General features: G+C 37.3%; 1 protein-coding gene across 1 annotated transcript in view; it reads right to left on the bottom strand.

The window, feature by feature from the left end:
* LOC106665978 (tRNA dimethylallyltransferase) overlaps positions 1 to 27,487 on the bottom strand; it is a 237,623-nt gene that overhangs the window by 150,812 nt on the left and 59,324 nt on the right. Inside the window, exon 2 of the mRNA XM_014392816.2 lies at positions 3,057 to 3,194. Within this exon, the coding sequence (XP_014248302.1) occupies positions 3,057 to 3,194 (138 nt within the window). The remainder of the gene's footprint in view (positions 1 to 3,056; positions 3,195 to 27,487) is intronic.

Below are 27,487 nucleotides of genomic sequence, written 5' to 3'. Positions count from 1 at the left end.
CTCGAGTCTTGACAGGAATTGAATATTTTTTGAAGATCTTGGTCCGCCTGTTCTCGCTGTGTTTCTAATGGATTTTTCGGCAAATTATATACCAACAGACACATTTTCGCAATCGGTACAACCTAATCGTCAAGTATGATCGTCTCTCCGGTCGATATATCACAGGGTCCGCTGATTTTCGCTGACTGCCCGTTTTCAGGCACGTTTCGAGTTTGGACGACCGTACGTGTCTTCCTGTACCCATGGGAAAATGGTGTAAAGAACGATTCGCCCACGTCTTAGACAAATTTTCCCTTCAAAGAGGAGCTTTAAAGCGAAAGTTTAGTTCAGAATATATATATAAATTATAAAATCGTAAGTCCCGGATGTATAAGCGACGACGTGGTTAGGTGTACAAGGAAAGAATATCATTTCGGATTTATGACCTCTCCGGGAAGAAAACGTAATTGGAAAAGTCAATGTGCCATAGAACACTTATTAAAATGTTACGAGGCAACATTCTTAAAAGAGAACATTGTCACACGGGCGACGTGCCAGCACTACGAAGTTGGCAGGGCGCGGGCAATTTGCGATTTTCATGCACCTTTCACACCAATCGCGTAGGCGTCAACTAGAAAACATTTGTCCTTTTTGCATTGTCTATAAACCGTACCTTGATATTTAGGTGTCACGTTATGAAATCGGCAGAACTTAAAACTTAAATGCCTGCCAAGGAAGTTCACTTTCAACACGCATTGTTTTCAAATATCACTCTATATAAAAATAATTTACACTTTTCTTTAAAAGAAAACCTTCGACTTGTGTCAAAAATCAGCCTTTTTCATATGAAAGCTGTCGATTCGTATAGAAAAACAAATAATTTATTGTTCGCAAGATTTAATATTAACATTAATAAGTCATTTACACCGTATTCAGCAAGAAAACAACCATTGCTTTTCGCTAAATAGAAATAATTTACTCTTTTTTTTTTAAAATAAAACCCTTGATTTATATAAAAACTCTGCCTTTTCATATGAAAGCTGTCGATTTGTATAGAAAAACGATTAATTGAACGCTTTAATATTTACACTAACCAGTCATTTCGTCCCTATTAGGCAAGAACACATGCATTTTCTTTGCTACATAGAAATAATTAACGCTTTTCTTTAAAAAAAACCTGTGTCGAAAATCAGCCTTTTTCATATGAAAGCTGTCGATTTGTATAGAAAAACAAATAATTTATTGTTCGCAAGATTTAATATTAACATTAATCAGTCATTTACACCGTATTCAGCAAGAAAACAACCATTGCTTTTCGCTAAATAGAAATAATTTACTCTTTTTTTTTAAAATAAAACCCTTGATTTATATAAACACTCTGCCTTTTCATATGAAAGCTGTCGATTTGTATAGAAAAACAAATAATATAACGAGCCCATGATTTAATATGTCACTCATCAGTCATTTACTGCGTATTCGGCAAAAAATAATCATTGTTTTTCTCTAAACAGAAATAATTTACACTTTTTTAAAATGGAAACCCTCGATTTCTATCAAAACTCAGCCTATTTCATATGAAAGCTGTCGATTTGTAAAGAAAAACAATTAATTTAACGAGCGCACGATTTAATATTTACACTAATCAGTCATTTACTCCATATTCGGAAAAAATATCAATTTTTTCTCTCTAAATAGAAATAATTTACACTTTTTTTCTTAAATAAAACCCTCGACTTGTGTCAAAAATCATCCTTTTTTTCGAGTGAAAGCTGTCGATTGGTACAGAAAAACAATTAGTTTAAAGAGCTCACGATTTAATATTTAGACTCATCAGTCATTTACTCCGTATTCGGCAAAAAATATCTATTGTTTTTTCTCTAAATAGAAATAATTTACACTTTTTGTATTAAATAAAACACTCGATTTCTATCAAAACCAATTAATGTAACTGTCGGACGCTTTAATATTTACACTCATCAGTCATTTTATCCGTATTTGGCAAAAAACTATGCATTGTTTTTCACTATACAAAAATAATTTACACTTTTTTAAATAAATAAAATCCTCGATTTCTATCAAAACTGAGCCTTCTTTATATGAAAGTTGTCGATTTGTAAAGAAAAACAATTAATTTAACGAGCGCACGATTTAATATTTACACTAACCAGTCATTTACTCCATATTCAGAAAAAATATCCATTGTTTTTTTCTCTAAAGAGAAATAATTTACACTTTTTTAAAAAGTGAAATCTCGATTTCTATCAAAACTCAGCCTTTTTCATATAAAAGCTGTCGATTTGAATAGAAAAAACAATTAATTTGACGAGCGCATGATTTAATATTTAGACTCATCAGTCATTTACTCCGTATACGGAAAGAAATCATCCATTTTTTCTCTCTAAATAGAAATAATTTACACTTTTTTGCTTAAATAAAACCCTCCACTTGTGTCAAAAATCATCCTTTTTTGCGTGAAACCTTAAATGATCGCAAGATTTAATATTTACCCTTAAATAAAACCTCCGGATTATATAAAAAAATCATCCTTTTTCATATGAAAACTGTCCATTTGTATAGAAAAACAATTAATATAATGAGCCCATGATTTAATATTTACACGAATCAGTCATTTATTCTCTATTCGATAAGAAATCTTCCATTGTTTTGTTCTCTACATAGAAATAATTTACACTTTTTTTAAAGAGAAAAACCTCGATTTCTAGCAAAAATCACCCTTTTTCATATGAAAGCTGTCGTTTTGTATAGAAAAATAATTTAACGATCGTACGATTTAATATTTACACTAATCAGTCATTTACTCCGTATTCGGCAAGAAAACATCCATTGTTTTTCTCTCTAAATAGAAATAATTTGCACTTTTTTTTAAATAAACCCTCGATTTATATAAAAAAAATCTGCCTTTTCATATGAAAGCTATCGATTTGTATAGAAAAACAATTAATTTAACGATCGCACGCTTTAATATTTACACTAACCAGACATTCACTCCGTATTCGGCAAGAAATCTTCAGTTATTTTATTTAAAGATTTTTCCTGGCAACTTTGTTCAAGGATACAATCGGCAGGGCCTTGTCCCTGAAGTCGACGACTTTGTACTTTTCCACCGGGCTTAAAAAGTCGATGAGGTGGTGAGGTGCCATCTGTCTTTCTTCCCTCGTCACCTTGTTCGTGATGATATCGAGCCCTTTGTACACCTGCAAAACAGAATGAAAAAACACAATTAATACACATTCGATGCAACTTCCCTTTAAAACATGACAAACAAGTACCGGGAAAGGGGAAATAAAGTTATATTGAAAGCGTAAACATGAAATAACAAGGTGAAATATAATAGGTTGGAATTTCCGATCATTCAAGCTAGCTGTTTGCTCTTTCATATCTTCGGAGGATCTTGACGCATAAAAAGTCCTAACATTTGTATCAACGGCAAATGATGATAAGAATGGTAATTTATTTTAAAATATGGCCTGCAACGTAGAAAATTAAGAGGAAATATCTAATCAAAGGAGTACACTCAAAAGGGAAAAAGAATATTCTAAAGGAAAAAGACATCTAATGTAATTGAACTAGGACAATTTACTGTATCGTTTTGTTCATGTCATCCTGATCCGCCTATCTTCGCTGCTTAGTCTGTCTGACTGGTTTCGCCATCTTGTGCTTTGGCTTTGTTACGATGTTAGTTAAAACGCCAGGTATCACTATAGTTTGAGTTAAAGATGGTTCAGGTAAGAAATATTTTTGGATTGATAGTGAGAATTAGAGATGGTTACGAATGGTTACAACATGGAGTAGGATTAAGCATATTTAGTCTTGAGTTGGAATGGTTAGGAAGCCAGAAATAGTTAGCGATGGTGAGGAATGGTTAAAATTTTTTAGAAGTAGTTACATAATAATAATAAATTTATTGCACACAAGAAGAAAATAAAAAATTACATATAATTCAGACAAGAAAATAAACTAAATACGGCAAGGTAACCGTCTGCCGGAGTTACATAAATAATGGGTTGGCATTATTAAGAGATGGTTAGGAATGTGTTCAGATAGGTACATACAAGGTTAATCAGGAATAGTTAAGACATGGGCTAGGATGGGTCGAAATTGTTAGTGATATTAAAGAAAGGTTAGCAATACTAAGAGATGTACAAAAATGGTTTAGGATTATTAGAGATACTTATGGATGAATTTGGATGGCTAGAAATAAATGTCTAACCATTTATTAGAAGCCAACCCAACTTTAACTACCTTAAAATAATTTTAACCATCCCAAACCATCTCGTAAGAATCCCAACCCAATTTTAACTTCCTACAAATATTTTTAACCATCTCAATTCATCGCTAACCATTGATAACAACCCAAAACCATCTCTTAACAATTCCAACTCAACTTTACCTTTCTCTAAAAATTTTTAACCATCCCAACTCAACACTAACCATTGGTAACAATCCCAACTGATGGATAACTAACACTAACGATTTCTAAACATCACTAACGATTTGTAACAATCCAAACCAAACTTTTCTCCAACAATTTTTGATTATCCTAAACCATCACTAGCCATCGATATAATCCTAAACCATCTGTAGCCATGCCAACACTTCCTTAACTATCTCAACCCTTCAATAATAATTCTAAACCACCTCTAACCATCCTTTACCATCTTTATGTATTTCAAACCATCCAAGACAATATTTAATCATTCTTAACTATCTCTAACACTCCAAACTCGTCTCTTACTTAGAAATAAATAGTTAATGTTAGATTGGGACTGTTGAAAGGTAGTTAGGAATTCTTAGAAATTGTTTAGGATGAGGCTGGTCTCTAAATCAAATTATAGAGATACCTGGTGTTTAAACCAAGGTCTGGAGATAGCGAATTGCCGAAACGCTTCTGTCAGGACAACATAGGGAGATAAGGCGGACAAAAATGATGGATAACGAACATATTACAAATTAATTCTTGCTTTAACACAACATCGTCATTTCGCTTCTGTACGTAGCTCCTTTTTGATGCCAGAACATTCATTTTAAAATATGAGAAATTTCGGTATTCGCAGTTATACTTAAAAAAGCGTGAAGCAATATTCTGTACGGAAGACACGGAAGAACAATTTTCTCGAAAAATTGAATTAAACCTTAAAAAATCATTTATTTAACATTCAAAATTAATTATGAGAGGTTTAATTTCTGACAAATGTAGCAAGGGAAAACTGAGCATGAGCGCAACATTTAAAAAGTGACTGGGGGGAGGGGGGATTTTTGTTGTACAGGTTTGGTCGAAAAATGTTTCGGATATTTAAATTTCTTTCGAGGGAACAAAAATGTAGAACTGATGCGATTGTCAACCTGATTAATCTCAAGACCAGTACAACTATTAATGTGGAGGTTCATTTTAAATTTTGTCAGTGGGTGCTGTAGATGAATTTTTAATTCTTCGAATACTTTTTTAGGCGCAATTTTACTTTCTTTTTAGCTTTCAATGGTATTTATCTTTAAGGGAAAAGCACTATGTGCCAAAAATGAAAATAAATGGGTACAATAATTGGTTTGTACAAGGTAAAGACACGTCCCTGCCAAACAGTCAATAAAACGTTTTAATTGTTCTTATCGAAATTGTGTAAATAAACAGGCAGAAAGTCGGCTGGAATGCGGAAAACGCATCCGATTTTAACAATGACATTCAAAAGGAAACTGGGTCACGTTTGTTTCATAGCTAAGGATTTCGATATTGGAATGTTTGCTTTGCTGTACGACCGCCTCTCGCCGGCCGGATTTGGAAAAAGGCCGCCGTTTTCCGAATTACAAAGCGAGACCCAACGGGCGCAGGTCGTTGCGACACGAACCGGACAAATATTTGCTTTTCCGCATTTCAATGAAAAAACGTTTTGCCCCTGCTTATATTTACAATCTGTCGATTATTTTTTGCAATAGGTCAGCCGTCTGAATCTGAGGTGTTGGGCAGTAGCGGGAACAGATCCGCCCCCTTGCGCTACGCATCATTATTCAATTTCTCACTCATGAAGACGTAAAACCAAAGATAATTCTTCAAAAACCGACGTTTCAGTTTAGGAAAGTAACACAGTCTAGTACCTGGAACAAAAGGTTCAAGGATGGATGTGAACGGGTGGTCAACGAGGAACATGAACTCCATTGGAGCAGCAGTTGACCACGTTGGAATAAACTGGGTTAAAGTTAAGTTGGGATTGTTAAGAGATGGTGTGGGATGACCGACTATAGTTAAGGCTGAGTTTGCTCAAAAGGTTTAATATATTACAGTTTTGTTGGGATTGTTAGAGATGGTCAAAAAATTTGGAGGTAGATTTGTTACAAATCGTTAAAGATAGCTGGAGATGGTTTGGGATTGTTAGAAATGATAAAGTTGGGTTGCGATAGTTTGAAATTGTTAAGGATGAGTATGGATGGTTAGAGATAGTTCAGATTGTTAGAGATGGCTACAGGTGGTATGGGATTGTTAGAGATGGTGAAGTTGCGTTGGGACTGTTAAGAGATGGTAAAATTTTGTTTGGGACGTTAAAGAGATTGTTAGAGATGATAAAGTTGGGTTGCGATTGTTTAAAATTGTTAAGGATGATTAGAGATAGTTCAGATTGTTACATATGGCTAGAGATGGTTTGGGATTGTCAGAGATGGTTAAAGTTGGGATTTAATTTATTACAAATGGTTAAGGATACCTAGAGATGAACATTGTTTGCGAAGGTAAAGTTTGTTTGGAACTGTTATGAGATGGTTTGGGATTGTTAGAGATGGTAAAATTTTGTTTGGGACTGTTACGGGATCGTTAGAAATGGTTTAAGTTGGGGTTGGCTTTGTTGGAAATAGTTAAAGATAGCCAGAGATGGTTTGGTTTTGTTGGGTGTTGGTCAATATGTTATGCGATTCAATGAATTTATGCTGCAACCGGCACTGAGTCACTTGTTGGGTCCGCCTTCACTTGCGGGTTTGTTGAACTACTCAATGCATTTCGGCACGGTGACAATGAATGGTTCTTCAGCTTGATGGATGCCCGCACACAATTCTTGGCAGGTGAGACGTTATTTGAATCATCACTTTCGGGATAGGTCGATAGGACCTCATGGTCCTCGGGGTTTCTGGCCGAACCGGAACATTTCCAATATAGCAAATACACGAACAACTTCAAACCCGGACGCAACACCGGGAATATGTTCGAAGCCTGGACGACCTTAGGACGAGGAGTTCTGGGCAATATACTACGGTCATATTCATATAGGTCAATCTCACCATGCTACCCAATCACCCCTCTATACCTTTACCGAGCAGTTTTGGACATTAGATCTAAGTATAAATAGGGGAGGAAGGGAATCTCTTTGAGGTGAATCGAGACGATGGTGGCTCTGCCTACCTTGTCACCACACGGGAGTTCGTTATTGCTGACGTGGCAGATCTTCCTGAACCCTCTCTCTCTTGCTCTAATTTGAGAAATACTCTGAACGGACATCTCGTCAATTCGGTTGTGCTCGAATCGCTCATACATGTCTGTAGGGTAATAAAACGGGTCAACAAGACAAGAGGATCTTTAGCGTCCGCACCTTGCCTTATCGGACGTTTTGATTCTCAAGATGGGAGCTGACGCACCTCCGCGTACGACGGAATAGTGTTACCGCCGCAGCATTGGTGGAGAGGCGCCCCAGCCCCTAAGGGCCGAGACAACCTCGCTCTCCGCTATAAAACGGGTCGTACCAACTTCCGGACCTGACCACCTCATGATGAGATTAGGCACATGATTAAAGGTGAGGTTCGATTAAGGTTGACACAAGGACATTACTTTCGGCCCAAAGACCAAGTATGCGCCCTCGACATAAAGAGAAAAGTATGAGGTACCTCACATAATTGTGAAGTCTCACTCATTAGCTCCATATAGGGAGCGCGTAGGAAATGCCACACGATATTCGAAAGTTTAAAAACAGGACGGCTTGGTGGTAAAAATAACCTAGTTGTCGACATCCCATGAAAATCTTACAGTACAAATGTACAATTTGTACATAGTCCAATCAAATGCTTTTTTGTTCTCACTATTATCTCAAAGAGTATCTGAATAGTCCTAAGTCAACTGTTAATTAATATTATATAATGAAGCGCATTTTAATAAAAAGAAAATAATGTTTGATTAAAACTATCCAGCCTGCAGTTTCTTTATAACTAGTACAGATTTTTTCCGTAAAAAAGGTCTTATCTATCGAAAAAGTGACAAGGACGATAGTGGGAACGAAAAAAAAACTTCTGCAACTATGTTCTTGATATCTGAGCCTAAAGAGCAAGGACGGGATTATCGGAGGGATTTGACGAGGCTGACCGTCGCCTGGCCTTTTACCCTCTTTTATCCCGATTTAAAATCCGCCGGATATTCGTCTCATTAAATTTTTTTTAAATAGAATGATTTGTAAAATGTGATCTTACGTACTTAAGGAAGCGTATTATTATATTATATTATTATCTTAATTTTTACTTTTTTATAGACGACTCGAGTTTTCGAGATAAACCTCCTGCTTTGAAATTAATATTTTCTTCGGAGGATCGGGAGGTTTTGCATCCAGGATGAAATGAAGAGGGTTGTTTCAGGAGACAATAGTACATAAACGTCTCCACCCCGCACAAGGAAATGAACCGTTTTCCTCCTAGTGATTTTGCTGCTCCTAATGAGCTGAAAGTTCCTGGCAGACCTGCAACATCTCGAATTCTGTTTTGTTTTCAAAAAACAACATCTGCCTCACATGTAGACCCTTAGGTCCTTTTGTTGAGTGTTTTCCTCAAACGTTATTCGTAGTTCTGCCAGTTCGGTTACAGAAAAGATCGAGTATGTATTAACCTCACATAACCTATTTATAACAATCCTTAACAATTTCTTTACAATAGAAATGATGAATGGTGGAGTGAGTGCAGTGTTCAATCCTTTTTAAAAAGATAGTTCCTACTCAGAGTAAGTTGTTTGTCAAGGAACCGGATTTCGAGCTTTTAGCTCATCATCAGGTAGGAATTCTACAACTACGTTTCTCGACATGAATTGCAAAAGTGAACCCGCCGATCAATTCGGCATTCAACTTACTATGAGTAGGAACTATCTTTTTAAACAGGATTTCTTTACAATCCCAACAAAACTGTAACCTTGGGGATGGTATTTCTAATAATCCCAATCCGTATCTAGCGACCCAACAATCCTTAAAACTTATAACTAATTTTAACCATCTCAAGCAATCTCTTGCCTACACCATCGGATTTCTATGTACTAGTTTAATCTTTTGTCATTTAAACTTACCACTAACTAATTCTACCAATCTCAAACCGTCTCTAGCCATATTTTAACCATTAAAAACAAAACAAACCCTAACATTAACAATCTCTAATAGTCTGAAATCATCTCTAGCCAACCAAACTCATCCTTAACCGTTTCAAACAATCCCAAACCATCTCTGGCTATCTTTAACAATTTCTATCAAAGCCAACCCCAACTTAAACAATTTCTAATAATCCCAAACCATCTCTTAACAGTCGCAATCCATCTGTACCATCTCGAACAATCCCAAACCACCTCTGGCCATCCTTAACCATGTCTAACAAAGCCAACTCCAACGTAAACTATCCCAAACCATCTTGGTCTTCTTTGTTACTGTTCCTGAAGCCGTTGTCGGCTCTTTACAGTTTATTAGGCTTTCATCTTTGTTAGTTTTTTAATTATAGACGGAAGCATTTGAACTTGGGGGTCAGAGTGAACGAGCAGGTAAAAAAAAAAATAATAATAATAAAATAAAGAAAGAAACCACCCCATCGCCACGGGTCCCCCCGGGACACGGTTCGGCTCTTTACGGCTCCCGGGTGGTCGGTGCGAGGGGGCAGTGAAAAAAAAAGAAATCTTAATGGGGCTCTTCTATGACCCGTCATGAGGTAGCTGGTTTATGCTGCCTTCGCATTCGCCTGCTTCTATTTCACGGGCGCTGTTATCCATATGCGTCGTGCACTGCTCTCCTGAGTCAGCCTGACCCTGGCCGCATTCGTCCCGTTCACGTTGCCGTAGTCCGTAGCGAACTTCGCCCTGGCTACAGCCCGGGCGTGTGCCACACATTGCCTCGACCTGCTGGTCACTACTGAGGCCTATCCGATGGCAGTTGGCACACTTTACCGGCTCGCCTCCACATTTCCCTAACCGTCCCAAACCATCTCTAACAAAGCCAACTCTAACATAAACTATCCCAACCCATCTCTTAACAGTCTCAAACAAAACTTTACCATCTCCAACAATCCCAGGCCATCCTTAACCATCTCTAACAAAGCCAACTCTAGCATGAACGATCCCAAAACATCTCTAAACGGTCCCAAACAAAACTTTACCATCTCTTAACAGTCGCAACCCAACTTTACCGTCTCCAACAATCCAAACAATTTCTAACAATCCCAAACCATCTCTTAACAGTCTCAAACAAAACTTTACCATCTCTTAACAGTCCCAACGCAATATTACAATCTCCAACAATCCCAAACCATCTCTTAACAGTCTCAAACAAAACTTTACTCGCCATCCTTAACAACCGTTTCTAACAAATCCATTCCTCAACTTAAACAATTTCCAACAATCCCAATTCATCTCTTGCTATCCTTAGCATCTCTGACAATCCCAATCCAATGTTATGGTCGTCTTTCTCGATTTCTTATCCACCTGAAGTGACCAATAAACTTTAATAAATACGATTATTATTCAGAAATCGTGAGATGCGGTCTGGTGTGATGTTGGTTTCAGAAAAACATTTTCTTTATCGTGCCAACGTTTCGATCTTTATTGAGACCATCTTCAGGATTTACAAACGTTGTTTAAATTTAACAAAAACATGTAGGATGTGGAAAAAAGTGAATTTATACAATGCAAAATATATCTTTTATATTCAATCAAAGTATTTGTCTTCTGTGTAATTGTGCTAATCTTGCGTGTCGTGTTGAGAGTGCCAGTAAGATTTTGCTGTTTTATGTTTATATACGTTGGATTTTGAAGGGGTGGGGGAAGAAAATGTTTTTCTGAAACCTACATCACACCAGACCGCATCCCACGATTTCTGAATAATTATCGATTAACGGTCACTAATCACCACACAGATAAAAAAATATTTTTTGCATTGTATAATTCACTTTTTTCCACATCCTAATGTATTTGTTAAATGTAAACAATGTTTGTAAATCCCAGGCCCTCCACACATGTTTTGTTAAATTTAACCAATGTAAGATCGAAACGTTGGCACGGTAAAGAAAATGTTTAAACGACAGAACTTTTTGATGAACCTTTGCATCACAATAGTTACAATTTGTTTTTATCGTTTCTCCTCTTTTTTTTGTGTACAAATGGCAGTCTATGTATTAAAATTAAATCGTTCGTTTATGTAGAGAGTGATTAGTTGGTGCGACACCACCACTAGAGTTCCTAGAGGTCCTAATCGATCATTCTTAATTATAAATTGGGCCACAATCATTTCCCAAAATAAACCAATACTATCTAAGATAGGAGCGTGTTACGTACTTGTGGTCTAATCGTATCGAGGAAAGGAGTGACCAAGGCCTTTCGGGACGTCACTTAGGAAAACAACTCTATAAGGGAGGCAGGCGACAAATTCCATACTCCCCGGCCCTTTTAGGTAATGGTTTCCACAAGGGGCAGGGGGATCGGGTAAAAAAATCTGGAAGCTCGTTAGTTAACAGATAGACAAGGAGATTCCGGTGATTTACGGTGCTTATTGATAAAGGGGTGAGGGAGGGCGATAAGGTCACCCTGGGTCACCTTTCGACCCCCGTCGGAAAACCAAGTTCCCACGTTAAAAGGCCGGCTTTTAAAGCTTTTGACAGTTTTTTTGTTATTTTACCGGACTCTTGTTAGGCCCGGTGGGCCGTGACGGTTTTCCTGTTGAAGAGAAAGAGTCAGAATTGAAATTTTAAACGTTTTATTTAAGGGTTTAAAATAACTAATTTTATTAAAATTTAAAAATTATGCTTAAAAAATTTACAATAAAAAAATACTAACTACTAAATAAATAGATACCACTATGTTTTTCACCCATTTCTATCTAATAGCCAAATCAAATTTGACTAATTATTTTTATATTGATTTTCACATTACTTGCAACCATTGAAACACTCATAAAACTGCTTTCTAGGTCGAGCTTTACAACCTTCACACCATTAACAACCCATTTGGCCCAATAAACCTAATTTTCATGTACTACTGCCTATTAAGTCCATAAAATCAATTCAGTTGAATTTATAACCAACGAAAACAACCATTGAATAATGGCAATTGTATATTTTTGCACATGACGTAGTATTCTGGGTAACTTTCTAATCCTACAGTAGTCATCTAGTGTGACTTCATGTTGCCATTATCAGTGGTTCGTCTGATTGCTTGCGTCCGAGGTTATATGGTTCGACTATTCTCGTTATTATTTGGACTCTCAGAAAACTTTCCTTGTTTGTTCCTAACATTCCTAAACCATCATTAAACAACCCAAACCTTCTTTAACTATTTCTAACAATCAAAAATATCTCTTATGAATTCCATCCAAACTTTAATCACCAACTCGAGCCGTCCGTAACCATTCCCACCTACCATTAACCATTGCTAGCAATCCTAAACAATCTTTTTACAATTCCAACCAAATTTTGACGATTGATTACAATCCCAAACCATCTCTAGCCATTACTAATCAACCTTAACCTAATTATATTTAATCTCTAATCACTTACTTTTGTTAGAATTAAATAGAGATTGTATAGGACGGTTTGAAAATTGTTGGCATAATTAGAACTAGTTCGAGATGGTTTAAGTTTGATGTGGAATTGTTAAGAGAGGTTTAGGGATTGTTAGAAATAGTTAAGGAAGTGGGATGGTCAGTAGTAGGTAAAAATGGTTGACGATGGTTTGGGATTGTTAGGGATGGATAGTGATATGTTGTGACGGTTAGAAACATTCAGAGAAGGTTAAATTTTTGTTGGGAATGTTGAAAATGGTTAGTGAAGGGTTCGTTGTTACAGTGGTATTGGGATTGTTAACGATGATTAGGAATGTTAGTGATAGGTTGGGATGGTTACAAATTCTTAGAAATGGTTGGAGATGGTCTTTTTTGTTTTTTTACAATGGATACCAGGGACTGGAGGAGTTCCCTCCTGAGCACTGCAGCTGAGCGTACAGCTTATTGTACTTTACCCCTGGCTCCATATTTTGGGGGTGGGCTCGCAACACAAATGTGAACTTGAGCCCCCATTGTACCGGTGTTCTTCCATCGAAGAAACTCATTTTTGAAGGGTGTTGGGACCAAATTCAGGGTCGCTGAGATCCGATCCCGCCCCTTCCGTTGATGAGTGCCGTGACAATTTCTTTCAATTGCGGCCACCGGTCCCCTTAGGCGTCAGAAAAAGTCCAGAGGTGAACCCACGACCGCGGGATCTACTAGCCGAGAGTATGACGCCTTAACCACTCGGCTACCGCGGCCCCCCTATGGAGATGGTCATAGTAGGATTTTGATTTTCTGAGGGCGAGTGATGGGTTTTTCTTTTTTTTCTTCCTTGGCTTTGTGCGAATCACATCTGCCATGATGGGTTGGGATAGTTAGAAATCGTCAAAGATTATTACAGTTTAATTTGGATTGCTATCAATGGTGCGATCACTAACCATCGATAACACTGCCAACCCAGTTTTAACTATCAATAACAAATTTCAAAACATCACTAACTATTAGTTGTGGGGACGATTAGAAATCGCTGAAGATGGTTAAAGTTTGGTTTCGATTGTTAAGAGATGGTGGTTTTGTATTGTTAACAATGGTACGATTACGAACCATTCGTAACCATCACTAACTATTAGTTGTGGGGATGATTAGAAATAGCTGAAGATGGTTAAAGTTTGGTTTCGATTGTTAAGAGATGGTGGTTTTGTATTGTTAACAATGGTGCGATTACGAACCATTCGTAACCATCAATCCAATGCCAACCCATTTTTAACCATCAATAACAAATTTCTAAACATCACTTTTTTTTACGACGATTCGCAACAGCAGAGGTTATATCAACCCACGGGGTGCCGGTATTTAAAAAAAAAAGCCCATTTGTAAGTATGTCGGGTTCGAATCCACCGGCCCTGCATTCGAACCCGGGACCTTCACCTTACAGTGATGAGCGCCGTGTCAACGCCAAAACCCTTGCGGCCACCGACACCTCCTTCATCACTAACTATTCCTTGTGGGGATGATTAGAAATAGTTGGAGAAAGTTGAAGTAGGGTTCTGATTGCTATCAATGGTTAGTGTTGGGTAGAGATGATTAGAAATAGTTAAAACAGGTATATGTTTCGTTTGGATTGTTAAGATATGGTTTTACATTATTATCAATGGTGCGATCACTAACGATACCTTGTTGGGAATAGTTAGAAATTTTTTGAGAACGTTAAAGTAGGGTTTTGTTTGTTACAAATGGCTAGTGATGGGCTGGGATAGTTAGAAATCGTTGGTGATGGTTTAATTTGGTTTGGATTGTTACAAATGGTTAGTTATATTTAGAAATCGTTCGAGGTAGTTAAGCTGAGTTGGGATGGTTATCTATAGGATAGTGATAAGTTAGGATAAAAATAGTTGTATACATTGGATTGTTAGGAGAGGTTTTTGGATTGTTGGAAATGATTAAGGAAGTGTTGCGATCATTAGTAGTAGGTAAAACCGGTTAAAAATGGGTTGGGATTATAAGAAATGGGTAAGGATGGACTGGGTTTGTTAGGAATGGTTAGTGATATGTTGGGACAGTTAGAAATAGTTAGAGAAGGTTAAATTTGTGTCGGGAATGTTACAAATGGCGAGTGATGGTTGGGATTGTTAGAACTCGTTAAGATGGTTAAAGTTTGGTTTGGCTTGTTAAGAGATGGTTTTGGATTATTATCAATGGTGCGACCACTTACCATTCCTTGTTGAGGATGGTTAGAAATAGTTGAAAATGGTTAACGTTTGGTTTCAATTGTTGGGAGATGGTTTTAGATTGTTATTCAGTTGTTATTAACTATTCCTTGTTGGGATGGTTAGAAATTGTTGGAGAAAATGAAAGAAGGGGTTTGATTGTTACAAATGGCAAAGTGATTGGTTGCGATAATGATAAATCGTTTTAGATGATTTAAGTTTGAGTTGGAATTGCTAGGGAAGGTTTTAGGATTGTCAGAAATGGTTAAGGATGTGTTGGGATGGTTAGTAATAGGTAAAAATGGTTGAAGATGGGTTGGGATTGTTAGGAATAGTGAGTGATTGTTTGGGATGGTTAGAAATAGTTAGAGAAGGTTAAATTTTTGTCGGGAATGTTACAAATGGTTAGTGAAGGGTTGGTGAAATGAGAAATCATTGGAGATTGTTAAAGATGTATTGGGATTTTTATCAACGATTAGGAATGCTTGCTAGTGATGGGTTGGGATCGTTTGAACTCGTTGAAGATGGTTAAAGTTTGGTTTGGATTGCTAAGAGGTAGTTTTGGATTATTATCAATGGTGCAACCACAACCATTCCTTGTTGGGATGGTTAGAAATTGTTGGAGAAAATGAAAGAAGGGGTTTGGTTGTTACAAATGGCTACTGATTAGTTGCGATAATGAGAAATCGTTTTAGATGGTTTAAGTTTGAGTTGGAATGGTTAAGGGAGGTTTTATTAATGGTTAAGGATGTGTTGGGATGGTGAGTAATAGGCAAAAATAGTTAAGGATGGATTGGGATTGTTAGGAGATGGCCATAGTAGGGGGGTTTTGATTTTGGAAATGGTTAGTGATGGGTTGGAATAGTTAGAAATCGTAGAACATGGGTTGGAATTTTCAAGAATTTGTTCGGGGTTATTAGAGATGGCTACGGATTTTTAGGGGACGGTTAAATGTGCATAGCATGGATTCCGGATTGTGAGGTATGCTTGCCAAAAAGTGTTTGATAGACCAACAGAAGATAGGCAGAACAAAATAATCGATCACGACAGGTTCATTGCTGCATACCGCTCCTTGAAATATCCCATTTTATGAATTAATTCCTAAGATACAATCTGTCAAGCCCTGGACACAATTGTCGATTTAAAAACACCCAATTAACTTAGCTATTTCAAAGTTGACGTGAACCTGATCGTTGGAGAGAAAAAAATTCGTTTGCATGATTTCGTGAAGAAAATCATATTTTCAAGGAAAGGTCATCGACAACTGATCAATTTCAGTCATACTATGGAATTGGATCTTGATTTCTTTTTTATTTTAACACGCCAGTCTCTAGGGCGATTTCCACTTATCAACCGTACACGGATAGATGGCCATTTAAGCCTCCGTGGGAGAAATGGCTCGGTTTAAATGCCCAAACCCTCCCAAAGGATTTACATGAAGGATGCCATCTCTTTAACACAAAGCAACGCGGATGATTGCTTTCAATATTTTTACCCAACCCCTTGAAAGCCTTATTATTTATGCTAACTTGATGAAAAAACTTTAAAGAATTGTGAATTAGTAATTTATTCGCAAGTGGTTCGTTAATATAAAAACCCAATTACACTCCAGTCCGAAAATTTCAGGCAAACAAATCATTGTATGAACAGAAATGCGAAGATGTTTTTTTGAAATATATAAGCAAACTGGTCGATCAAACTTCAGATAAGGGAATTTACAAAAGGCTCTGAAGATTTTTCACGTTTTCCAAGTTAACCCATTAAGGCCCAGGGCCAAACCACAAAATAAAATTAAAAAACAAACAAAAACTGTGTATCCTGATTGTTTATATATTTACAACGCTAAAAAAAAATTTTTTTGAGTTCTAGCTCTTTTTCTTTTTCTAGCTCGCAACTTTAGTAGCACTTGGGCACTTCCGGTCACTTTTTTTTTAAATAAAAAATATTTTTACTTCTGGTTTAGGGGAATTTATTTACTTTAAATTAGTTTATTATAAGTTCCTGTAAGGTCTGTAGCATGATAGGAATTGATCCAACAGGTCCAACCCCAACCCCCCGAGATAAGAATTATACTTAGCAATGACTTCGGCCATCGGGACTTACTATTGCTGGGCGGTAAAATAACTATGAACACAATTGCAATAATTTTATAAAAATATATATTCTAATCTTTAATACGGTAATTCTTCAAACAGTCCGGGTTTCAAACTTCGCACTTTTTGCACAAATATGGCGTTCGTCCTTTACATCGGAAGCATACTCGGTATTTGGATTCACCTGTTTTTACTAGGCGGCCCATGTTTTTTTCTTATTTGGTCATGTGCGAATCTTGAGGACACTGATTGCCGGTTAGTAGAAGTAGGCGAGCCAAAATGGCGTAGTATGTATGTCTCCAAGACTTTCAAAATCGAGTAATGGAATAGTGGACCTATGTTTCCTGAATACCACCACTTTTTTATCCTTTATAGTTGGTCTGTAGCATGCGAGGAATACGATAGATCCCCCCCCCCCATATAAGAATTATACTTAGCAATAACTTCGGGCATCGGGACAGTTATATTCTTTTTTTCTGACTATGAGTAACACGTGGCAGTTCTGTCTACAGCTTCGGTTGTATATGTCATCACAGTCCCAACATTGTCATACCACCCTGCAAGTATGAAATTCCCATACCTGCACTTTTCCCTTTTATCCTATCTAGAATTTGGCTTTGTCTTCTAATAAAAAGTTTGGTTTTATTATATTTTCTCTGACAGGCCATGTCCTCCAGACCTTTTTTATTTAGCTGTTTTAGGAGCCCTTCCAACGTAAATAAATTGTCAAAATACAAATGGGATCCCTTTGAAATATTTCATTTTTTTTACTAAACCTATCAAAGTGCTCGAACTGTAGTTGCGCATACATTCACGCTAAAAAATAATAATAATACATTGCCTATATTTTAACTTTTTTTTAAAGGTCACAACAGCAGAGGTCATATGAACCCTCAGGCATGTGGCAGTTTGTGATATTAGCCCTAGTACTTCGTGGCCTTTAGCCCTATTTGACATGTTATATTATTTTTTTTAAAGAAATTACTAACGATTTTTATACTTTAAGGATTGTGCTTTTGTTACAAATTGTACAATTTTTCACACTTTTAGAGGCAGATTGTGATATTAGCCCGTTGGGGGATTATTTTTTTAAAACCCAATTTCTCAAGATTTACTTTTTTGTTTACATATTTAAAAGGTTCGATCGTTTTTTATATTAGCTCTACAATTATAAATACTCTACAATTTGTGATATTAGCTCTAGTATTTCGTAGAATTCATTTATTTTGTATGGGATGTGATTTATTTTAAAAATTGAGGGTTTTGCAACTTTTCGATACAATGATTTTGTTATATTAACCCTACTTGCTGTATTGTTTTTAAAATCTAATTTCTCAAGATTTACTTCTTTTTTTATAGTTTATGTTATTACACGAATCGATGATTTTGTGATATCACCCCTAATATCTCGTGAATTCAGCCTTATTGGACATTACACATAAAGACGCGATTATTTTGTGATATTCGTTTTTTTTAATAATTTTTTTACGAGGGTTCGCAACAGCAGAGGTTGTATCAACCCTCGGGGTGCCGGTGTTTTAGAAAAAAGCAGGACCAGGACCGGTGGATTCGAACCCGGGACCATTAGCTTACAGTATGAACGCCTAAACCGTTGCGGCCACCTACGCCCCCATTTAACTTGTTATAAATGTAAATGTTTAGAGTAGTTATTTGGATACATCCACAAGAAATTCGAAGTCGATAACATTTTAAAAGATATAAAATTTTATTTAAAAGTAGTCCAGAGACGAACAAAAAGTTAGTGACTTCGCTAAGCATTTTGACTATCACCACCAAAATAAACACTAGAGGGTAATGCCATTTTTGTAGTAAATAGAAAATTGCCTAATGAATAAAATGGAAAAATGAAAATTTAAATAAATCAAATAGGCCGTTCAAAAAAATTGCAAATTTGACTAAAGTTGCGTCTGGGCACTATTGGGTAACAACTCAATTTAATTTATTTTTATTTGGTTTCGTGGTCCCTTTGACCAAATAAATTCTTTTCCATTAATTAATCTTTAATTAAGGCTTTGATTGATAAAAAAATTGAAAAATAGCAAAAAGGAGGCAAAATTCGCGATAGCTCAAGTGGTAGAGCAGTGGCGTATTTAGCCGAAGGTCGTGGGTTCGAATCCCGCTAGTGACACTGGCTTTTCTATCTCAATCAAAACCTTAATTAAAGATTAATTAATTGATAAGAACTGAAGCAATGACTTTTTTTAAGCAACCCGTCCTCTGATATCACAATGAACTCTTGCTAATTACCTCTGTGCAGTTTTTGTTCAACGTAATTTTTAGTTTGAATAATTCTTTTTTTACGATTCTGAATGATAGTAGTTAACGAGTGTCAAATGGGCCGGCTTTTAACTGCGATTAAGACAGTTAATATATGCAAAAATTCGGATTAGGAGTCGCCGAGATTCCAGTTCCGCGGGTTTTTTTTTTGCAATTCCGATGCCAGGTTCAGGCAATAAAATCCCCGGGATTCGATAAATAATTCCTAATTGGAAATACACAAGCGTGAGAGATGGCTGAGGAAGGATCGCGATAGCCGAATGAAGAAACGGCCAAAGGGTACTTTAAATCCATTAAATGGATTGTTAAGTTCACGCTCCGTAGGCTAAGCCCCTGCCGAAAAAACCCTGAAGAACTCACGCTCTTGCCAACTGGCAGTACGGAAAGTCCAAATTTAAAAAAAAATTAAGTAAAGTATCATTAAAGGCACTGAAATACAAAGAACGGTAAAGAAGCAACATAAAAAAGCATCGTATAGGTAAATTCATTGTCAACTTTATATACACAAATTTAAAAAAAAAGAACAGAATAGCTGTAATACAGGATTATTCGTCCTGTTACGACAGGAATCATCTCGTTGACGCAATTCTTACGGATCCAGGATCCCACGTGCGACTCTGGATGAAAAAAGCTCACGGCGAGCCCTTTGTGTACGGGTGTGGGACACCTATTGTCCCCCCGTCTCGGTGAAAGTTCCCCAGTACCACCGTGACCCTTGAGAGCTCGTTAATACGATTTGTACACCTCAAAAAAAAAAAAAAAAAAAAAAAATCCATCCCTAACCAGCCACGGGACATAACGATCCGACGAAGCGGATTATGAATCGGCTCTGGATCTTGAAAGGATGCCAACTTGTTTAAGGAAAATCTCCCTTTTTCTAGCAAAATATGAGAAGAAAACAAGTTTTCCAGTCTTAACTGGCACATTTATAATTATAAGATGGAATGCCTTTAGAATTTTGGCAACACATTCCCATCCCCCACGCTCCTTTCATGAGGAAGTATTCAGCCATCCCTAGAACATACAAACAACCTCTAACCACATATCCTCCTATGGTTTGGGTTAAAGGTGGTTAGTGACAGTTGAGGATGGTTAGAAATGGTCAGGAATAATTAGGAATGGCTTGTGTTAACCTTAGATTCATGTTCCTGAAAGCCCAAATAGTTGGCAATAGGTAGTGGTGGTAACGGAAAGTCAGAAATGATTGGACATGGTTAAGCCTGAACTTGTTTTGGTTTGTGAGACGCGTGAGATCAATAGCCATCTTCAGAGGTGGGACAGTGAGATCGGTTAAACACCCAAGTTGAACTATGGTTTGGGTTAAAGGTGGTTAGTGACGGTTGAAGATGGTTAGAAATGGTCAGGAATAATTGGGAATGGCTTGCGTTAGCCTTAGATGCATGTTCCTGGTACAGTCAAAAGGCCAAGGAAGTGTGCAATGGAAAGGAAAGCCCGAATTGTTGGGAATGGTTAATGGTGGTTAAGAATAGTCGGAAATGGTTAAAGATGGGTTGGAGTGGCTACTGATGGTCAGAATTAACTAGGACGGTTTAGAATGGTTTAGAAATGGTTAATCATAAATTCATTTCCCTCGTAGTAACAGTAAAAATGAAACTTTTTTTTGGGCGATATTGTCAGATGGGAGACTTCTAGAATCCGAGTTTTCTTTCGGTTGTCCTCCAGTAATCAGTCTTGTTTGCTAGTAGTCCATGATACTGTTTTATCCAAACAGAACAGTCATAAAATAGAACTGGTACGTTTTCAATATTCAGGCAATGGACATCCCATGTCCATACGAGGTTAAATCTTTTAGTGCTGCCTGTCAGAAGAGTAAAGCTTCTTTGATTGGAGTCCAAGCCTTTTTATTTCTCTAGCAGTGTTGAATTTCTTATTGAAAGACCGTAGCGAATCAAGGTGTATAATCAGCTCAGACTTTAGACTTATCCCTAATTTTTGAGACGATCCATACATGATCAACATATCCATTATATATTGGTACATCCATGCTACACAGTCTCTCTCGTTCACTCTCATGTTGTACCGTTTTACGAATAGGGCATACACTAATAACGGCAAAAAAAAACCTACCGCGGGATCGTCAACGGGGCAATGTGGAAGACAATAAATCTCGTACGCTGGACGGGGAAAACGCTCTCGCCCTCTCATATAATTACGCCGTTTGCACATTTTTAATCTCCATTGTATAATGAATGTTTATTTTGATTGGGCAGATTGGAATGATGCGAAATTTGCATTCTCATCAAAATTAGAACGGCTAAAACGCCGACTCGGTTATCTCAAACATGGCTAGGGTAGATTAAAGATGGATTATTGAATTATAATACATATATTAAACAGGTTTGTGAAGGAGTGACATAACGATTCTCCTTTGTATATCATTTATCAAATAACCTAGAATGGAACCCACCTGGGCCCATATTCAAGTGGGATAATATCTATGTCCTTACGTCGAATATTTTAGGTATGCCGACGAGTACCGCTTTCGCAAATTTTTTATTCAGTCTCCCTATCCTCAGTCAGACTGTTGATCCATAAGCCTACAGGTAGACCTGGCCCGTTTGGAGAGGTTGCCAAGTCGAACCTCGTCGATTCACCCGAGGTCGTACAAATGACAGTAAATAAAAAAGTAAAAACAACCTTCCACGATTCATTCAGTTTTTTCTCGCCGAGGGTAGCCGGCTGGACATGTGGACCTCCACCTCCCGATACAAGTAGCTTCCAGGTTTCCTATGACGCAACCCTTATGAAATCACCGGCTAGGTACAGATCAAACTATACATAGCGCAAGCACTTAGCTGAACTTATTCAGGAGTTTGACACATAAAAAACATACTCGCACTTCGTACTCTACTTCTTTAAACAGAAGCCGAGATAACATCAGGGGGTAAGTATGATGAGGGTAATTTGAGGGTCTGTGCTCACCAAGCATTGCAGCCTTCTGGCTTATTGTACCTTCCTAGTTCCCTGGATGAAGATGTAGATGACTTTTCTCCATGTGGTACCAGGGGTGATGAACCTGATTTGTATTTTGCCCTGTTTATTGTGTAGTTTGTTCTAAAATGTAATAAATTGTCTTTAACTTTCCAAGGTTATGGAACGATGCTTAAACATCCCTTTACTATCTCCAACCATTCCCAACCATTAATAACCATGCCCAACCGTTAGTACTTTCTTTTCATTTTCCATGTTCCTTGGCGTTTTGGCTGTACCAGGGACGTGAATCTATGGCTAACGAAAACCATCCCCAACCATTTGTAACTATCAATAGTCATCCCAAGCCATTCTTAACCATTCTGCAAAATTTCTAACCATTCCCAACAATCTCTTTTTCTCCTCCCTCCCTCTCTCTCTACGTTCCTGACCATATTTAACCATCCCAACGGTTAGGTTTTTTTTATTGCCAAAACATCACTTTACTATCTCCAACCATTTCTAACCATTAATAACCTTGCCCAACCGTTAACACTTTCTTTCCATTTGCTATGTTCCTTGGCCTTGAGGCTCTACCAGGGACACGAATCTATGTATGCAAGCCATTCCCATCTCTCTCCCCTACCCCCTACCATTCATTCCGAACCACCTTTTGCCATACATAACTATCTTCAACGATCACCAACCATACCTAGCCCTAGCTATTAACCTATCTTACTGGCCACTAACAATGACTGAATATGTCTGTTGATCTTACGCGTCTGACAGAATAGCAAGGCTAGATAGACGAAAATGATTGAAAACGATCAAAATACAGGTTCAGCACCCGGCAAACCAGAAGAAATCTGACTTCAGAACAGTTAAGAAAAAGAAGGAAGTAATATTCACCACAATGTCTTATCTTCTTTCAATTCTCCAGGTATGAGACACTTGAAAAGATTTCAAAACCCACAGAAGAATTACTGAAGGGCAACTGTCTAGGTACAGCCCTAAATATCCTACTTGAATCGACGTCAGTATCTCCTAGATGATTAACAGAGACTATGTACAATGTACACTGCCTTACCACTTTCTGCACCATTCTTTGATAAAGGTGTTCATTAGGATTCGATAATGAGGGTACTATTACAGGTAATTCAGCATTAAAAATGATATTAAGAATAGGACATCATTAGACCTGTGCGAGAAAAAGAAATGGTGACAACAATGCACAGAGTCAAACGCAAAACTCACTGTATTACTGGAATGCAACTAAAATAAAACAGTCAACTCCTCTGACCTAAGAAGGCGTACATACCGGATATGAATACTGGCAGAGATATATGCTAATTGGGACTATCAAGGAGTACTGTCCTGATGATAGAAAACCGCTTATATTACATAAAAAGAACCACTAACGAGGGTACGGAGCAGATTTTACAGGTTAAAGCCCTAAGGTGGTAAGAGCTTTAACGATGTCCAACAATGGAGCATTCTTGGTCCTATCCTTAATACCATTTATACTGCTGATTGACCTATCTCGGTTCGTTACAACCGGACGATAAGGGAATTGTACGTCAAATCCAAGCCTCCAACATCCTTTAATAAACACCTTTCTACTGAGGTTTACACATAGTATTTAGAAGGGCATTATATAGTTCGAGCTGCTAGAGGCTCTATGGCGACGTCTTTATCTCAGTTGTTATTGATAGGTCGATAGATGGACGAATAACAAAGGAAGAAGTGAAAGGCTACGACTTAAAATATAAATGGTCAGATAGAACGATGGATGGATATTTTGCTAGTTGGCTATTTTTGCTATAGACATTTGTCCTTCCTTTAATACAGTGTAGTTGAACGACAAAGAAGATTTCCTGACCAACAGAGAAGAGAAAATCACCACAAAAACGACCTATGAATTTACTTACAAAACCTAAAAGACGGTCGGACTGTAAAAACAGACCAAGCAAGCTAGATATGCCGAAATGATCAGAAATGCCCAAATCACAGGTTCAGCCCTTCTGGCTATATAGAAAAATATCGTAAGACTCTTTTGAAAATTATGATTTTCTATGTTTTTTATATGTATAAATTTTTCCCGGAACACTGGGAACTAGAAATTTTATTTTAGACAAATATTAGTTATAAATTAAATTAAGGAGTGATATAAATCGAAAAGAATGTTAATTAGTTGATTGCTGAGGAGAAAGCGTTGTTTTTGATTTAAATCGCGTTTTATTTTTTATTAAATTGAACAAGTAATACAAGCTTTTAACAAAGGCAGAAATGTTATATATTTGTCGGAAAATATCTGGAATTATTCAAATGCGGAATGTGCGAATATTGCTCATTAGATTCTCCGGTTAACCGTCTGCTGATTTTGTTCGACGGCTGTTTTTGCTGAGATCTTGTTTCATTGGGTTTCACTTTCTAAATCACAGTTGTCAGGCTTAAAGAGAGAAAAAATTCTTAAGGAATTTGAAATCGGAAGTAAGCCCCGGTGGATTGTCTTTCAGTCTTCTTCCATTGAAGCTCAAGCGAGAGCTTTTGCCGGCTAATCCGTGGCCGGATAAATTATGGAGGACGTCTGGAGAGATACCGGTCCGGGCATGGAGTTTCCCACGCGAGGACGTAACTCGGCCGGCTCCGGTCAACCTTGACTTTTTATTACGCAAAAGTCTGTGGTGCATATTTTGGTCGGTTCGAAACCCCGGAAAATGGGAAAAACGCCGAGGACGAGACGAGAGGGGAATTGGCAGAAATTATGTAGAGGTCATAGGGGCCAAGGACTTAAGAAACTCTAGAAGGAATCGAATTTCGCCCTTCACCCCCTTGTCTCGCGAAATTTGTTAGGTGGAAAAAACCGGCGACTCGGCAGGACCAGATGTGATCAATAATGACAAAAAAAATCCGTCCGTTCATTCGTTAACCAACCTCAAACGGACACGACAAAACAATCCTTTACTCTCAAGTAATTTAATTATTTAAAAAAGCCATCAATAACAATTAAATTATATTAATAAAACATAACAAGAAAAGTGAACACTATAATCAAAATTCAATCAAACAACTCCCTAATCTTCCCTGACTATTATTAATCATCTCTAACAATTCCGTCCGCCCTTAACCATTCCAACCGATTTTTTACTGTTCCTTAACCGTGACTAACCATTCCTTACTACCTTAACCATTCCAACCCATTTTTAACTATTCTTGATAATCCTTAACAATATCTAGCCTTACCTGACCAACCATCGCTACCCTGACCATACTTAACCATCGCTAACCATTCCTTACTACCTTAACCATCCCAACCCGTTTTTAACTGTTCTTGGTCATCTGCAATTTCCTGACCAACCTTCGCTACCCGTGGCCATAATTTACCATGACGAACCATCCCCTACGACCTTAACCATTCCAACCCATTTTTAACTATTCCTGATCATCCTTAACAATATCTAGCCTTTCCTGACCAACCATCGCTACCCCTGACCATACTTAACCATCACTTCCTCACCACGTTAACCATTCCGACCCAAGCTTAACCATCACCAACCATACCTGGAAAATTTTAAAACCATTATAATCAATCCAACAAACTGTACCTTTAATCATCCTTTACACCACTGAAGATAGCGGTTCGAAGCGGAAAATGGGAAAAACGCCGAGGGCGAGACTAGAGGGAAATTGGCAGAAATTAGGTAGAGGGCATAGGGGCCAATGACTTAAGAAACTCTATAAGGAATCGTATTTCGCCCTTCACCCCCTAGTCTAGCGAAACTTGTTTGTAGGGAAAAACCGGCGGCAGGACCAGATGTGATCAATAATGACAAAAAACAATCCGTCCTTCCAATCGCAAACCAACCCTCAAAAGGACACGACAAACGAATCCTTTACTATCAAGTAATTTAATTATTTTAAAAAAAACTTCAATAACAATTAAATTATATTAATAAAACATAACAGAAAAGTCAACGCTATAATCAAAATTACTCCACACCTCAAGTATAAAATGTAATGATGGTTATTGAATAAATAATCACTGCAAGTACTCCATGTTTCCGCGAGCTTCGTGACTTCATTGCTTTTCGAAATCAACTATAACAATTGATAGTATTAGAAATAATACTTGAAACGTGATTAATAATTCAATCGTTCGACGGTCAACTATGACACAGCCGGCAATAACATTGTGTGCTTCAAATATAAATCAAGTGTTTTGATTAGCTTTGAAATGACTTGGCATAATGTCTGATGACCAATTTACGATGATTAATAATTAGGGAATACCCCTTTGACGGTTTTACCGTAAGGCAGAAAAACAATCACAACCGCAAATGGATGGATTACAATAATTACAACGCGGTATTCCATGTTTTTTTAAATGCATTCTTACTTATATTATAGGCTTACTTTGTGGTAACTTTCAAAATCATGCTAATTAACAATTTACCCCGTTCACATACGTGAAATGCAAAACTAAGATCTTTAAGCTAGCAGTTTGAATGCAAGGTTCGCTCGTGTCCAGCATCTCCGCCCGTCACCGATGTTTGTGGTCTGTGAGAGAGGATTCTCCCTATTGGCATCTTCAGTGGTATGTCTGTTGTAAATATAATCGATTATGTTTCATTAACCATTCCTAACTATCTGAAACATGGTAAACCAATTCCAACCATCAGGAACCAACGCATCAGAAAGTATCAACTAATCATCCCTAACCAACACCAAATATTCCTAACTATTCTTAACCAACAGCTCCTGTTATCTCTAATTAATCAAACCCAACCATAGACATCTGTAACCAAACTTAACTATCCTTACCCATCTTTAACGATTCTCGATAATCATCCGTAATTATCACTAAACATTCTTAAATAGCTATTACTGACCATCCTTAACTATTACTAAACAAGGCTGTTCATCCCACCCAGACATAATTATTCCTGACCATCCCTAAGCATATTTAAAAATTCCCGACCATTTTTAACCATTCCAACCCATTCTCAATACCACTCTTGATCACCAATCAACATTAATCATTAACAATTTCTAGATTTTCCTGACCATTATTAGCTATGCCAGACCATAAGTAAAAACATTCCTTCCTGTCTTTAACTACAACTAACCATCCTTAACTGTACCAACCAACATCGACTTTCCTAACAATTCTTAACTAACCGTTCCAGACCGTCTCAAACTAAACCCATCCCTAACCACTTGT

Source organism: Cimex lectularius, unplaced genomic scaffold, assembly GCF_000648675.2.
Source record: "Cimex lectularius strain Harlan isolate CLEC.00 unplaced genomic scaffold, Clec_2.1 scaffold109, whole genome shotgun sequence".
NCBI lineage: Eukaryota > Metazoa > Arthropoda > Insecta > Hemiptera > Cimicidae > Cimex > Cimex lectularius.
The sequence above is the reverse complement of the archived record's forward strand: the minus strand, read 5'-3'. Positions and strand labels throughout refer to the sequence as shown.